Source organism: Somniosus microcephalus, chromosome 21, assembly GCF_052327205.1.
Source record: "Somniosus microcephalus isolate GS21.2 chromosome 21, FLI_Smic_1.0, whole genome shotgun sequence".
NCBI lineage: Eukaryota > Metazoa > Chordata > Chondrichthyes > Squaliformes > Somniosidae > Somniosus > Somniosus microcephalus.
Genome location: NC_141007.1, coordinates 40,592,743 through 40,609,891, shown reverse-complemented (window position 1 = coordinate 40,609,891; position 17,149 = coordinate 40,592,743). Strand labels below are relative to the sequence as shown.

The following is a 17,149-nucleotide window of genomic DNA, read 5'->3' as shown; positions in this document are numbered from 1 at the left end:
GTAATGTGACGGTGCCCTGAGGTGGTGGTAATGTGACAGTGCCCTGAGGTGGTGGTAATGTGACGGTGTTCTGAGGTGGTGATAATGTGACCGTGCCCCTGAGGTGGTGGTAATGTGACAGTGCCTGAGGTGGTGGAAATGTGACGGTGCTCTGAGGTGGTGGTAATGTGACGGTGCCTGAGGTGGTGGTAATGTGACAGTGCTCTGAGGTGGTAGTAATGTGACAGTGCTCTGAGGTGGTGGTAATGTGACGGTGCTCTGAGGTGGTGGTAATGTGACAGTGCCTGAGGTGGTGGTAATGTGACGGTGCTCTGAGGTGGTGGTAATGTGACAGTGCCTGAGGTGGTGGTAATGTGACGGTGCCCTGAGGTGGTGGTAATGTGACAGTGCCCTGAGGTGGTGGTAATGTGACGGTGTTCTGAGGTGGTGGTAATGTGATGGTGCCCCTGAGGTGGTGGTAATGTGACGGTGCCCTGAGGTGGTGGTAATGTGACGGTGTTCTGAGGTGGTAGAAATGTGACAGTGCCTGAGGTGCTGGTAATGTGACGGTGCTCTGAGGTGATGGTAATGTGACGGTGCTCTGAGGTGGTGGTAATGTGACAGTGCTCTGAGGTGGTGGTAATGTGATGGTGCCCCTGAGGTGGTGGTAATGTGACGGTGCATGAGGTGGTGGTAATGTGACGGTGTCCCTGAGGTGGTGGTAATGTGACAGTGCCTGAGGTGGTGGTAATGTGACAGTGCCCCTGAGGTGGTGGTAATATGATGGTGCTCGGAGGTGGTGGTAATATGACAGTGCCCTGAGGTGGTGGAAATGTGACGGTGCTCTGAGGTGGTGGTAATGTGACAGTGCCTGAGGTGATGGTAATGTGACGGTGCTCTGAGGTGGTGGTAATGTGACAGTGCTCGGAGGTGGTGGTAATGTGACAGTGGCTGAGCTGGTGGTAATGTGACGGTGCTCTGAGGTGGTGGTAATGTGACAGTGCCTGAGGTGGTGGTAATGTGACGGTGCTCTGAGGTGGTGGTAATGTGACAGTGCTCGGAGGTGGTGGTAATGTGACGGTGCCTGAGGTGGTGGTAATGTGACAGTGCCTGAGGTGATGGTAATGTGACGGTGCTCTGAGGTAGTGGTAATGTGACAGTGCTCTGAGGTGGTGGTAATGTGACAGTGGCTGAGCTGGTGATAATGTGACGGTGCTCTGAGGTGGTGGTAATGTGACAGTGCTCTGAGGTGGTGGTAATGTGACAGTGGCTGAGCTGGTGATAATGTGACGGTGCTCTGAGGTGGTGGTAATGTGACAGTGCCTGAGGTGGTGGTAATGTGACGGTGCTCTGAGGTGGTGGTAATGTGACAGTGCCTGAGGTGGTGGTAATGTGACGGTGCTCTGAGGTGGTGGTAATGTGACAGTGCTCGGAGGTAGTGGTAATGTGACGGTGCTCTGAGGTGGTGGTAATGTGACGGTGCCTGAGGTGGTGGTAATGTGATGGTGTTCGGAGGTGGTGGTAATGTGACGGTGCCTGAGGTGGTGGTAATGTGACGGTGCTCTGAGGTGGTAGAAATGTGATGGTGCTCGGAGGTGGTGGTAATGTGACGGTGCCTGAGGTGGTGGTAATGTGACAGTGCCTGAGGTGATGGTAATGTGACAGTGGCTGAGCTGGTGATAATGTGACGGTGCTCTGAGGTGGTGGTAATGTGACAGTGCCTGAGGTGGTGGTAATGTGACGGTGCCTGAGGTGGTGGTAATGTGACGGTGCTCTGAGGTGGTAGAAATGTGATGGTGCCCTGAGGTGGTGGTAATGTGACGGTGCTCTGAGGTGGTGGTGATGTGACGGTGCTCTGAGGTGGTGGTAATGTGATGGTGCCCTGAGGTGGTGGTAATGTGACGGTGCTCTGAGGTGGTGGTGATGTGACGGTGCTCTGAGGTGGTGGTAATGTGACGGTGCTCTGATGTGGTGGTAATGTGACGGTGCCTGAGGTGGTGGTAATGTGACGGTGCCTGAGGTGGTGGTAATGTGACGGTGCTCTGAGGTGGTGGTAATGTGACAGTGCTCTGAGGTGGTGGTAATGTGACGGTGCCCCTGAGGTGGTGGTAATGTGACGGTGCCCTGAGGTGGTGGTAATGCGACGGTGCTTTGAGGTGGTGGTAATGTGACGGCGCTCTGAGGTGGTGGTAATGTGACAGTGCTCTGAGGTGGTGGTAATGCGACGGTGCTTTGAGGTGGTGGTAATGTGACGGCGCTCTGAGGTGGTGGTAATGTGACGGTGCCCCTGAGGTGGTGGTAATGTGACGGTGCCCTGAGGTGGTGGTAATGTGACAGAGCTCTGAGGTGGTGGTAATGTGACAGTGCTTTGAGGTGGTTGTAATGTGACGGTGCTCTGAGGTGGTGGTAATGTGACGGTGCCCTGAGGTGGTGGTAATGTGACGGTGCTCTGAGGTGGTAGTAATGTGACAGTGCCTGAGGTGGTGGTAATGTGACGGTGCTCTGAGGTGATGGTAATGTGACGGTGCTCTGAGGTGGTGGTAATGTGACAGTGCCTGAGGTGGTGATAATGTGACCGTGCCCCTGAGGTGGTGGTAATGTGACAGTGCTCTGAGGTGGTGGTAATGTGACAGTGCCTGAGGTGGTGGTAATGTGACGGTGCCCTGAGGTGGTGGTAATGTGACAGTGCCTGAGGTGGTGGTAATGTGACAGTGCCTGAGGTGGTGGTAATGTGACAGTGCCCTGAGGTGGTGGTAATGTGACGGTGTTCTGAGGTGGTGGTAATGTGATGGTGCCCCTGAGGTGGTGGTAATGTGACGGTGCCCTGAGGTGGTGGTAATGTGACGGTGTTCTGAGGTGGTAGAAATGTGACAGTGCCTGAGGTGCTGGTAATGTGACGGTGCTCTGAGGTGATGGTAATGTGACGGTGCTCTGAGGTGGTGGTAATGTGACAGTGCTCTGAGGTGGTGGTAATGTGATGGTGCCCCTGAGGTGGTGGTAATGTGACGGTGCATGAGGTGGTGGTAATGTGACGGTGTCCCTGAGGTGGTGGTAATATGACAGTGCCCCTGAGGTGGTGGTAATATGACAGTGCCCTGAGGTGGTGGAAATGTGACGGTGCTCTGAGGTGGTGGTAATGTGACAGTGCCTGAGGTGATGGTAATGTGACGGTGCTCTGAGGTGGTGGTAATGTGACAGTGCTCGGAGGTGGTGGTAATGTGACAGTGGCTGAGGTGGTGGTAATGTGACGGTGCCTGAGGTGGTGGTAATGTGACGGTGCGTGAGGTGGTGGTAATGTGACGGTGCTCTGAGGTGGTGGTAATGTGACAGTGCTCGGAGGTGGTGGTAATGTGACGGTGCTCTGAGGTGGTGGTAATGTGACAGTGCTCGGAGGTGGTGGTAATGTGACGGTGCTCTGAGGTGATGGTAATGTGACAGTGCTCTGAGGTGGTGGTAATGTGACGGTGCTCGGAGGTGGTGGTAATGTGACGGTGCTCTGAGGTGATGGTAATGTGACAGTGCTCTGAGGTGGTGGTAATGTGACAGTGCTCGGAGGTGGTGGTAATGTGACGGTGCTCTGAGGTGATGGTAATGTGACAGTGGCTGAGCTGGTGATAATGTGACGGTGCTCTGAGGTGGTGGTAATGTGACAGTGCCTGAGGTGGTGGTAATGTGACGGTGCTCGGAGGTGGTGGTAATGTGACAGTGCTCGGAGGTGGTGGTAATGTGACAGTGCCTGAGGAGGTGGTAATGTGACGGTGCTCTGAGGTGGTGGTAATGTGACAGTGCTCTGAGGTGGTGGTAATGTGACGGTGCTCTGAGGTGGTGGTAATGTGACGGTGCTCTGAGGTGGTGGTAATGTGACAGTGCCTGAGGTGGTGGTAATGTGACAGTGCCTGAGGTGGTGGTAATGTGACGGTGCTCTGAGGTGGTGGTAATGTGACAGTGCCTGAGGTGGTGGTAATGTGACGGTGCCTGAGGTGGTGGTAATGTGACAGTGCCTGAGGTGGTGGTAATGTGATGGTGCTCTGAGGTGGTGGTAATGTGACAGTGCCTGAGGAGGTGGTAATGTGACGGTGCCCCTGAGGTGGTGGTAATGTGACGGTGCTCTGAGGTGGTGGTAATGTGACAGTGCCTGAGGTGGTGGTAATGTGACAGTGCCTGAGGTGGTGGTAATGTGACAGTGCCTGAGGTGGTGGTAATGTGACAGTGCCTGAGGTGGTGGTAATGTGACGGTGCTCTGAGGTGGTGGTAATGTGACGGTGCCTGAGGTGGTGGTAATGTGACGGCGCTCTGAGGTGGTGGTAATATGACGGTGCCCCTCAGGTGGTGGTAATGTGACGGTGCCCTGAGCTGGTGGTAATGTGACGGTGCCCTGAGGTGGTGGTAATGTGACGGTGCTCTGAGGTGGTAGTAATGTGACAGTGCCTGAGGTGGTGGTGATGTGACGGTGCTCTGAGGTGATGGTAATGTGACGGTGCTCTGAGGTGGTGGTAATGTGACGGTGCCTGAGGTGGTGGTAATGTGACGGTGCTCTGAGGTGGTGGTAATGTGATGGTGCTCTGAGGTGGTGGTAATGTGACGGTGCCTGAGGTGGTGGTAATGTGACGGTGCTCTGAGGTGGTGGTAATGTGACCGTGCCCCTGAGGTGGTGGTAATGTGACAGTGCTCTGAGGTGGTGGTGATGTGACGGTGCTCTGAGGTGATGGTAATGTGACAGTGCCTGAGGTGGTGGTAATGTGACGGTGCCCCTGAGGTGGTGGTAATGTGACGGTGCTCTGAGGTGGTGGTAATGTGACCGTGCCCCTGAGGTGGTGGTAATGTGACAGTGCCTGAGGTGGCGGAAATGTGACGGTGCTCTGAGGTGGTGGTAATGTGACAGTGCCTGAGGTGGTGGTAATGTGACGGTGCTCTGAGGTGGTGGTAATGTGACAGTGCCCTGAGGTGTGGTAATGTGACGTTGCTCTGAGGTGGTGGTAATGTGAAAGTGCCTGAGTTGGTGGTAATGTGACGGTGCCCCTGAGGTGGTGGTAATGTGACGGTGCCCTGAGGTGGTGGTAATGTGACAGAGCCCTGAGGTGGTGGTAATGTGACAGTGCCTGAGGTGGTGGTAATGTGATGGTGCTCTGAGGTGGTGGTAATGTGACAGTGCTCTGAGGTGGTAGAAATGTGACAGTGCCTGAGGTGGTGGTAATGTGATGGTGCTCTGAGGTGGTGGTAATGTGACAGTGCTCTGAGGTGGTGGTAATGTGACAGTGCCCTGAGGTGGTGGTAATGTGACGGTGCTCTGAGGTGGTAGAAATGTGACAGTGCCTGAGGTGGTGGTAATGTGACGGTGCCCTGAGGTGGTGGTAATGTGATGGTGCTCTGAGGTGGTGGTAATGTGACGGTGCTCTGAGGTGGTAGAAATGTGACAGTGCCTGAGGTGATGGTAATGTGACGGTGCTCTGAGGTGGTGGTAATGTGATTGTGCTCTGAGGTGGTGGTAATGTGACGGTGCTCTGAGGTGGTTGTAATGTGACGGTGCTCTGAGGTAGTGGTAATGTGACAGTGCCTGAGGTGGTGGTAATGTGACAGTGCCCCTGAGGTGGTGGTAATGTGACAGTGCCCTGAGGTGGTGGAAATGTGACGGTGCTCTGAGGTGGTGGTAATGTGACAGTGCCTGAGGTGGTGGTAATGTGACAGTGCCCCTGAGGTCTTGGTAATGTGACGATGCTCTGAGGTGGTGGTAATGTGACAGTGCCTGAGCTGGTGGTAATGTGACGGTGCTCTGAGGTGGTTGTAATGTGACGGTGCTCTGAGGTAGTGGTAATGTGACGGTGCTCTGAGGTGGTGGTAATGTGATGGTGCCCTGAGGTGGTGGTAATGTGACGGTGCTCTGAGGTGGTGGTAATGTGATGGTGCCCTGAGGTGGTGGTAATGTGACGGTGCTCTGAGGTGGTGGTAATGTGACGGTGCCCCTGAGGTGGTGGTAATGTGACGGTGCTCTGAGGTGGTGGTAATGTGACGGTGCCCCTGAGGTGGTGGTAATGTGATGGTGCCCTGAGGTGGTGGTAATGTGACGGTGCTCTGAGGTGATGGTAATGTGACGGTGCCCCTGAGGTGGTGGTAATGTGACGGTGCTCTGAGGTAATGGTAATGTGACGGTGCTCTGAGGTGGTGGTAATGTGACGGTGCCCTGAGGTGGTGGTAATGTGACGGTGCTCTGAGGTGATGGTAATGTGACGGTGCCCCTGAGGTGGCGGTAATGTGATGGTGCTCTGAGGTGGTGGTACTGTGACGGTGCCCCTGAGGTGGTGGTAATGTGACGGTGCTCTGAGGTGGTGGTAATGTGACGGTGCTCTGAGGTGGTGGTAATGTGACGGTGCTCTGAGGTGGTGGTAATGTGATTGTGCTCTGAGGTGGTGGTAATGTGACGGTGCCCCTGAGGTGGTGGTAATGTGATGGTGCTCTGAGGTGGTGTTAATGTGACAGTGCTCTGAGGTGGTGGTAATGTGATGGTGCTCTGAGGTGGTGGTAATGTGACGGTGCCCGAGGCGGTGGGAATGTGATGGTGCTCTGAGGTGGTGGTAATGTGACGGTGCCCCTGAGGTGGTGGTAATGTGACAGTGCCTGAGGTGGTGGTAATGTGATGGTGCTCTGAGGTGGTGGTAATGTGACGGTGCCCGAGGTGGTGGGAATGTGATGGTGCTCTGAGGTGGTGGTAATGTGACGGTGCTCTGAGGTGGTGGTAATGTGACAGTGCTCTGAGGTGGTGGTAATGTGATGGTGCTCTGAGGTGGTGGTAATGTGACAGTGCTCTGAGGTGGTGGTAATGTGATGGTGCTCTGAGGTGGTGGTAATGTGACGGTGCTCTGAGGTGGTGGTAATGTGATGGTGCTCTGAGGTGGTGGTACTGTGACGGTGCTCTGAGGTGGTGGTAATCTGACGGTGCTCTGAGGTGGTGGTAATGTGACGGTGCTCTGAGGTGGTGGTAATGTGACAGTGCTCTGAGGTGGTGGTAATGTGACGGTGCCCCTGAGGTGGTGGTAATGTGACGGTGCTCTGAGGTGGTGGTAATGTGACGGTGCTCTGAGGTGGTGGTAATGTGATGGTGCTCTGAGGTGGTGGTGATGTGATGGTGCTCTGAGGTGGTGGTAATGTGATGGTGCTCTGAGGCGGTGGTAATGTGACAGTGCCCGAGGTGGTGGTAATGTGATGGTGCTCTGAGGTGGTGGTAATGTGACAGTGCTCTGAGGTGGTGGTAATGTGATGGTGCTCTGAGGTGGTGGTAATGTGACAGTGCTCTGAGGTGGTGGTAATGTGATGGTGCTCTGAGGTGGTGGTAATGTGACAGTGCTCTGAGGTGGTGGTAATGTGATGGTGCTCTGAGGTGGTGGTAATGTGACGGTGCTCTGAGGTGGTGGTAATGTGACAGTGCTCTGAGGTGGTGGTAATGTGACGGTGCTCTGAGGTGGTGGTAATGTGACAGTGCTCTGAGGTGGTGGTAATGTGACGGTGCCCCTGAGGTGGTGGTAATGTGACGGTGCTCTGAGGTGGTGGTAATGTGACGGTGCTCTGAGGTGGTGGTAATGTGATGGTGCTCTGAGGTGGTGGTGATGTGATGGTGCTCTGAGGTGGTGGTAATGTGATGGTGCTCTGAGGCGGTGGTAATGTGACGGTGCCCGAGGTGGTGGTAATGTGATGGTGCTCTGAGGTGGTGGTAATGTGACGGTGCCTGAGGTGGTGGTAATGTGACGGTGCCCGAGGTGGTGGTAATGTGACGGTGCCCTGAGGTGGTGGTAATGTGACGGTGCCCCTGAGGTGGTGGTAATGTGACGGTGCTCTGAGGTGGTGGTAATGTGACGGTGCTCTGAGGTGGTGGTAATGTGATGGTGCTCTGAGGTGGTGGTAATGTGACGGTGCTCTGAGGTGGTGGTAATGTGATGGTGCTCTGAGGTGGTGGTAATGTGACGGTGCCTGAGGTGGTGTTAATGTGACGGTGCTCTGAGGTGGTGGTAATGTGACGGTGCTCTGAGGTGGTGGTAATGTGACAGTGCTCTGAGGTGGTGGTAAACATGCACTGCAATCGGGTGCTTGAATTCTGCCATTCCTAAAACAATGGCAGGGATCCTGCTATTCAGCCTTCCTCTGCTGCGGCCACTGTCAGTGAGGAGAATAAAAGTTGGTTTATCCCAATCGTACCTGAATCACAATGATGGGGTAGGACTTCGAATTTTACTTTAAAGGAACATTTGTTTTTTTGCAAAATAAATGAGGCCAAAAAACTTACATCTCAAGCAGTCAAGTAAAATGGGCGTCGCAAGATGCGAAATCCACTCAGTGGGTAATACTATACTTAAATATACCGGGTGAAACTGACTGGTCTGCGGTGGATTTCCAGCTGGTACCAGCAGACTGTGAGACTACCATCTCCCATTCTGAGGAATTAAGGTGGAGATAGACAGATTTTTGAATTACAGGTGAATCAAGGGTTATGGGGAGCGAGCAGGGAAGTGGAGTTGAGGCCAAGATCAGATCAGCCATGATCTTATTGAATGGCGGAGCAGGCTCGAGGGGCCAAATGACCTACTCCTGCTCCTATTTCTTATGTTTCTTATGTTCTTATGAATTCATGTCTCTGACATTTGAAGCAAAACGAGAGCAGTTCTTTTTTTAAGTTTGTCAGCTTGTGAAAGCGGGAATGATTGGTTCTGGACTTATTTAATGAAGAACATGACATATTAAAGAGGCAGCAATACCCAAGTTGTATATGTTATACATGGTGTCATTTAAGGAGCATCAAATTGCCATGCAGAAAATTAGAAGTTGATTTAATAAGATTTTTTTTTTAAAGAAAGACATTTCTGTATTATTGCAGGAAAATAACAAGCATTTGAAGAATCCCATTTGACTGCTAATGAACACTCTGCTCCCTTCGGATTGTTTAGTGCTTCACAGTTTAGTTAAACATGGTTACTAGGTGACATTTCATCAGAAACCACAGTTGTGATGCTATTTTGTTAATGATATTTAATATAAGTGGAACGACTAACTAGCTCAGTCTCACAGTAATAATGGTTCAAATTTGGAGCGTGTTATGTTATTTCAATAAGAGAAGAGTCGTTGCAGTTTTCAGATAACATGGAAAGGACTTAATTTGGTGGGTGAGTTAAACCAGTTGGTCATTTCTTACACTTAATTAAAAAATATCTAACTTGAAAAAAAATCATTAAAAAAAAATGGTTCAGTTGTTGGAGTGCTCGAGTACAATTCTGAATGAAACAAAGTAATTTTGTACCTTCTTCCTCAATGATTCTGTGGTGTGCTTTGCTAGTAAATGCAGTAGTTAACCAAATGTGTCACTTGCTTTATTTTGAAATACAGTACAGCAAACTAGCCCATTGTAAACAAGACTAAATTAACAAACACTGGTCGGTTGCTGTATGGAACCATTATACCCCTGGTGTTCAATCTTGAATGCAAATATCTAAATTAGCTGCATTACCCATGAGTTAAAAGCATGTTTACAGATTGACCTCTAGTGGTAACTAAATGAAATTACAGCAAAAAACTCAGTGTTGATTACTATTGTTTTGGGTCTTTGTGTCTTAATTATATATAAGTTAACAATCTCTTTCCCAAGGGTATAATAGACTAAATAGTGACTGCTTATTATTTGGCAGCAGAACTAGAATGTCTGCGTGTTTTCCCCCACAGATGTAACTTCTAGAGTACAATAACACTCTATTAGGAATCTAGGAACAGGAGTAGGCCTTTCATTCCCTCGAGCCTGTTCCCCTATTCAATTAGACTATGGCTGATTTGTATCTTAACTCCATTTACCCTCCATTAATACCTTTACCTAACAAAAATATAGCAATCCAAGTTTTGAAATTTTCAACTGACGAAGGCTCAACAGGTTTTAGGGGGAGAAAGTTCCAGATTCCCACTACCCTTTGTGTGAAGAAATGCTTTCTAACATCACCCCTGAATGGCCTAACTTTAATTTTAAGGTTATGCCGCCCTGTTCTGGACTTTCCAACCAGAGAAATAATTTCTCTCTATCTACCCTGTCAAATCCTTTAATCATCTTAAACACCTCAATCAGATCACCCCGTAACCTTCTATACTCAAGGGAATACAAGTCTAGTCTAAGAAACTTATCCTCATAACTTAACCCCTTTAGCCCCAGTACCATTCTGGTGAATCTGCGCTGCACCCCCTCCAAGGCCAGTATATCCTCCCGGAGGTGCGGTGCCCAGAACTGAACGCAGTTACTCCAGGACTTTCGTTCTGATGAAAGGTCATCGACCTGAAACGTTAACTCTGTTTCTCTCTCTTCGCAGATGCTGCCTGACCTGCTGAGTATCTCCAGCATTTTCTGTTTTTATTACAGTACTCTAGGTGCAGCCTAAGCAGAGCTTTATACAACTGAAGATGAAGGCAAACGTTCCAGTAGCCTTTTTAAATTATTTTTTGTACCTGTCCACTAGTTTTTAGGGTGATTTCTGTAAATGCTCCTCCACAGTTCCTAGTTTCTCACCATTTAGAAAATACTCTGATCAATCTTTCTTATGTCCACAGTGGATGGCTTCACACTTCCCCCAACGGAACTCCACCTGCCACAGTTTTGCCCACTCAATCTATCAATCGCTTTGCAACTTTCTGCTCCCATCTACACGACTTAGTGTGCCACCCAACTTAGTGTCGTCAGCAAACTTGGATATGCAACTCTCTATTCCTTCATCTAATATTATGACCCTATACATTTTTTGTGTGATCCTGAAAGCAGTGCAGTATTTTCATACTACTGCCCTTAACAGCAGTCACCATTTGTGTGATGTCATAGTTTTACCTACTGCCCAAACAAATGCTACTGTACATTATGCCTTCATAATGCACCACATTAGGTTCGATAGGCAGGACACTTTTCACAATGCATTAACTAATTTGTGTAATTTTATTGATGTGAAACGTGCACAATTTCCTGATTCAGCTCGCTCCATATTCCATGTGCTAGAAGCTCAGGTAACAGTCAAACAGAACACCAGGAGTGCGAGGAGAGGAAAAGAAAGCTCCAGAAGCTCGCTGACACAGACACAGCAGCGGCGACACACTCTTACCTTGCTCGTTCAGCCCCAAGTAGTGGGCCGCTAGGAGGAGGAGTGGGGGAGGGAGAAGTGGAATTTTCTATAGACTGCTCGGGGATTGGCGACTGACACGAAGCGGCAAGTTCGGCGGGCGGAGGAGGGGGATGCGTGCCAGGCGGGGTGGAGGATGCTTTTCGGACTACGGAGGAGCCTCTGCGGGCCACCCAGGATGTGTCCATCACCCTCACACCCATGCTACAGGAACACAGAGACACCATCAACACTTTAAAGAAAGGCACTCTAGGCTTCAAAAAAATATATAGCTTCAGAGGTAGATACAGAAGAGAATTCTTTTCAAAATACATTTAATTACAGTTAAGAAAAGGACAGATTTAACAGTAGTTATTTGCACTCCTGAGGTACAACACGATAATCTAGCGTGCCCACAACAAATAAAGTTGGATTGAAAATATTACATTTAAATATTAGGTTCCAAGTCAGACCATCAGATCTTTGTTGCTGTACATGACTATTGAACATGGCTTTTATGTTTTGAAGGAAGTGATATTTGTAATTTTTGTTATATAACAGCAACTGCAAAATCAGTTTAAAACTAGTGTATATGTTGCACCTTTGTGGGCATGTTTTCATATCCTGTAAATATAGGGCTGGTACCTGCACATTAGTACAACTTCCTTGGATTGTAACAACAATGACGTTTGTGAAATGGGGGAATGACCCACACAACGATAACATATGACTCACACACCAGACGGTAACTACTGACCGCACAAAGTTTTACTCATTTGTTTGTGCAGCAAAATACCATCACCAGCAAATCAAAATCTTGATACAAGATGGTTTACCTTTCCCGAAAACAAACTTACCGAATTTGTAGACTTACTATACTTAAGGTACACATACAATTCCAGTGGATCCCCCATAGTACTGCTCAGAGAAAAACAGAGGAACCTCTGTTTTATAAGGTCAGGAGCATTGAACCATTTTATACACAGTTCTGCTGCTAAAGTAGAGGTGGGTGTCCCTTTTTGCTTACAAGCTGTAACTGCTCTGCATTTTTTAAATCACTTATACGCTGATCTCAGATCAATTACAGATCGAGCTGGCATTCTTTTCTTTTAAAAATGGTTTTATTTCAAATGTGGCTACTAAAGCCAATTAAAGGCTACAGACATTCTGACTTCCAGGTCAATAGGCATTTTCTGTTGCTGAGGAAGTTTCTGTGTTGTGAATGATTGTCCTGAAGAGAAAAATAGACAATCAGAATATAATTTAATGATTGTTATGAGAACTGTGTAGCTGGAAAGTGCTCGTACGTTTAAGTGACTGGCTTACTTTCTCTTAGTTTTAAAAGGGACTGTTTTGCATCCATGACGTCTGGAGTGTGATGGACGAAATGCATGCTAGACATACCCATATACATATACACACATATCTTACGCACGCCCATACACACACACACATACACACATACATGCTCACACACACATGCACACCCATACACATGCCTACACACACATGCATGCTCATACGCCCATGCACATGCCCCCCCCCCCCCCACACACACACACAGGAAATAGCATCTACTTAACTAGAACAAACCATTATATTGGCAGCGGCAGGTATTGCAGTGTACTATAGTTTCAGTAGTCCTGTCTGTTACATTTTAAATTTCAATGTTGTGTTAAGCTAGAATTTAAGTCCGCTGAGTTTTCAGTACAAGTGAATTAAAAAGTACCTCCACATTATAAAAGGCTAAATTATGAAGTAACTCTCAATGTATACACAACCACAATCATACCTCCATTGCAGCTAGTGACAATTTCTAAATCTTTACCCTAGAGAGTTTACGTACCGTTACTAAAAGAAAATATTACTTTTGGAAGCTAATATTGATGGAGATGTCACTCTCTGGCATCCAGAGTTTTAAGTAAGAAGTGATTAATTATAAGACCCCATCAAACAGCTAAAGTTACTATACTCATAACTGGCAACTCTAATCATACATTACAAAGATATAGCTCTTGCATGTGACCATCTTTATGAACACAATGTGAATATTAGACAGATCTGATTCAGCATCTGCAGTTATTAATACTTGTGGTCCTTATCTACTTACACAGATGTTTGGATTATATCATTGGGCTACTTAACCTCAATTATGGATGACTGCTGTTGCCAGTACTAACACAAAGGAATGAATGCACTGACATTGTGGTCATTTGTATCCCCGCCATTCTGTTTTGTACTTTATTTCAGAAGATATTTGTAGAGGATACATCAATGTTAAAGGTAGATTGTAGGACAAGTCCTGCAAATAGTCATATTCTGATAAGCCCATAGCTAACAGGTATTCTATGTGAAAGAAGTGTCACTAGCTGTACTTCTTAAAATGGAACTGTTAAAGAATTATGGCTATCTTCAATATATTGTCCATTAAAGTTTTTGTTCAAATACCGAATGGTGATGATGTCATCAAAGGAAACAACTGCTTGGACAAGTTTTGAAAAAGGGTTCACCCGAAACATCGGCTCTTAATTTCTCTCTACGGATGTTGCCTGGCCTGCTGAGTTTTTCCAGCATTTTCTGTTGTTATTTCGGATTTCCAGCATCTGCAGTATTTTGCTATCGTGCTTGGACAAGTTAATGTGCCAAGCATGAAAACATTCATGGGTTAATGATTATATTATGAAATGAATTCAGCTACCTAATATGGTTGGATACAATGGCCTAGAAATTGGGTTCTGGCGTAGCCAGGGCTTTAGCGCCGGAAGTTAGTGCCGGCGCTAAGTCCCCCTGCGCGCGCCAAAAATTCAGTAGTGCCGCGCCCAAACGGCTGCCGGCGCTACTGAAGGGTCTTTGCGGCGGTACATCGGCGCTAACTGCCGTTTCGCGCCGCAATTCCGGCGCTGCGGCACCCGATGCGGTGTGGCAGGCTGGGGACGTGCAGGCCTCCTCCTCCCGTTAAGGAGGAGCTGCCTGCACCCGGCCGCGGCCCGCGCAAATCAGCTTAAAAATGAGCCCGGCACCTCGGACAAGTGCCGGGCTTGCATCTGTTCCGGGGGGGGGGGGGGAGAAGTCCGGGGAGGGAGCTGCGGGCAGGCGGCCGGCGGGAAAGTGGCCGGCCGCCGCGGGGCCTTTAATGCGCCGGCGCAAACTGCAGTAAGGCACCTCTGACAGAACGTTGCTTGCGGCTGCCACGGGCGAGGCGGCCGCAACTCAATTTCGGAGTTCGGGCGGGTTACCACGGCAACCGGGACGCTGCGCACACCGATGACGTCATCGGTGCCGGCGCAGCGCTACCGGTGCAACGCCGATTTAGGGCCCCAGGGAATTTTTAAACTGGCCATAACTCTGGCGCTAGTCCCTCTAGCGCCTCAAAAGCGGCGCTAAGGCAACTGAATTTCTAGGCCAATAACTCTTTCAAGCCAACTCTCCTGATTAGGTTATTGACCCCCACATAGAAACGTTCTACCGAAACAGAAAATAACTAAAGGATGTTACTCATAATCCTTTGTAGTGGTCTGGATTTTATACAGGGTACTGCTGCTGAAACTCCTTGTAAGTGAAAGAGGAAAGCCAGGACAACCTATAAAGGTAGCATTGCTCTCACAACAAGAGACGGATCCGAGGAACAGTTTTGAAAGGTGGGATTATCCCAAATTACCTTGTGTTCTGAAATGGTCACGACGGAGCCATTAAAAGTTTGAAAATATTTCAGAGTTCAATCTGCCTTTGTTCCTCACTGATTGTACAATGTTGGCAACAGTGGTGTAATGTAATGGGATCAGGTGTAATGTAATGGGATCAGGTGTAATGTAATGGGATCAGGTGTAATGTAATGGGATCAGGTGTAATGTAATGGGATCAGGTGTAATGTAATGGGATCAGGTGTAATGTAATGGGATCAAGTGTAATGTAATGGGATCAGGTGTAATGTGATGGGATCAGTGGTGTAATGTAATGGGAGCAGGTGTAATGTAATGGGATCAGTGGTGTAATGTAATGGGATCAGGTGTAATGTAATGGGATCAGGTGTAATGTAATGGGATCAGGTGTAATGTGATGGGATCAGTGGTGTAATGTAATGGGAGCAGGTGTAATGTAATGGGATCAGTGGTGTAATGTAATGGGATCAGGTGTAATGTAATGGGATCAGGTGTAATGTAATGGGATCAAGTGTAATGTAATGGGAGCAGGTGTAATGTAATGGGATCAGTGGTGTAATGTAATGGGATCAGGTGTAATGTAATGGGATCAGGTGTAATGTAATGGGATCAGGTGTAATGTGATGGGATCAGTGGTGTAATGTAATGGGAGCAGGTGTAATGTAATGGGATCAGTGGTGTAATGTAATGGGATCAGGTGTAATGTAATGGGATCAGTGGTGTAATGTAATGGGATCAGGTGTAATGTAATGGGATCAGGTGTAATGTAATGGGATCAGGTGTAATGTAATGGGATCAGGTGTAATGTAATGGGATCAAGTGTAATGTAATGGGATCAAGTGTAATGTAATGGGATCAGTGGTGTAATGTAATGGGAGCAGGTGTAATGTAATGGGATCAAGTGTAATGTAATGAGATCAGGTGTAATGTAATGGGATCAGGTGTAATATAATGGGATCAGGTGTAATGTAATGGGATCAAGTGTAATGTAATGAGATCAGGTGTAATGTAATGGGATCAGGTGTAATATAATGGGATCAGGTGTAATGTAATGGGATCAAGTGTAATGTAATGAGATCAGGTGTAATGTAATGGGATCAGGTGTAATATAATGGGATCAGGTGTAATGTAATGGGATCAAGTGTAATGTAATGGGATCAGGTGTAATATAATGGGATCAGGTGTAATGTAATGGGATCAAGTGTAATGTAATGGGATCAGGTGTAATGTAATGGGATCAGGTGTAATGTAATGGAATCAGGTGTAATGTAATGGGATCAAGTGTAATGTAATGGGATCAGGTGTAATGTAATGGGATCAGGTGTAATGTAATGGGATCAGGTGTAATGGAATGGAATCAGGTGTAATGTAATGGGATCAAGTGTAATGTAATGGAATCAGGTGTAATGTAATGGGATCAGGTGTAATGTAATGGGATCAGGTGTAATGTTATGTGGTCCCATGAATCTGTGGGGAAATGGTTCCATTTATGCAGTGCTGCTCTGAGTATCATCCTGTATTAGCACAAGGACAAAGGTGGAAATTGTAGCTGTGGATATATTGTAAATCACCATTTCTCTCTTACAAAAGGAAGAGACACAAACTTATTGTAAAGAAAAGGATAAAAAAGCATAAGTTAGTATTTAGATTTACAGCTTTTATTTTACAGTTCTTGAAAGACACCCCCCTTTGATAATTGAGTGATTATCAGTGGAATATTTCAAGTCTGTACTCAATACCTGGTGTATTTTTTTTGTGTGTGGTTTTGCTCTGTACTATTTAATGTGTTGCGTGAGGAGCGTCCAGGTGCAGGGTATGAGCTGCAGCACAACATAAAGCAGCTCGGTTCTATCTCACCACATCTTTTAGATACAGATTCTGAAATGGAGAACTGATAGTCCTCATCATCAGTACCCAAAGGTCTGTAATGTGAAGGTATAAAATGACATACTTCACTGGTCTGGTTGCAAGATGTGGCAGAGTTCTGTGGGCACCTCCTTCCTAAAGCACAGAGGCCTCACACACTGCTCCTGGCTCAGGCTGAGGTAAGAGAATTGATCTCGGAAGACCCGAGGTGGTTAAGGCCTCCTGCTGAGAGCCCTTCTCCCCCTCTTCCCTCTGCGAGCAGCTTGTCCTCTTCCTCGCTGCCTCTGCTCCATCTCCCTGTCATGCTGCAGGCCAAGGGGGATGACTACTAGAGCACCCATGACTGGGAGCAAGTGGTCTGACCAGAACCCTTGAAGTCAGAACCAAGGCCTTTTCCACTTCCATAAACTTACACAGAGCCAGTAGAAATTAATCAGCAACTAACCTTAGAGTGGTTGCTGATCCCTTTAAATATCACTTGTGGGGGGTCTTTGCTGGCTGCTGCATGCATGTTCAGCGGTGCGAGGTTAAGACAGAGCATTT

At 47.9% G+C, this 17,149-nt stretch overlaps 1 protein-coding gene across 10 annotated transcripts in view; it reads right to left on the bottom strand.

Annotated features, from left to right (window-relative positions):
* arhgap44a (Rho GTPase activating protein 44a) overlaps positions 1-17,149 on the bottom strand; it is a 349,392-nt gene that overhangs the window by 17,563 nt on the left and 314,680 nt on the right. For 9 of the 10 annotated variants that reach the window (XM_085963457.1, XM_085963451.1, XM_085963454.1 and 6 more), the window contains one exon: positions 11,085-11,306. The exons of the other annotated variant lie outside the window; for it this stretch is intronic. In XM_085963457.1, the coding sequence (XP_085819583.1) occupies positions 11,085-11,306 (222 nt within the window). The remainder of the gene's footprint in view (positions 1-11,084; positions 11,307-17,149) is intronic. 10 annotated transcript variants of the gene reach the window in all.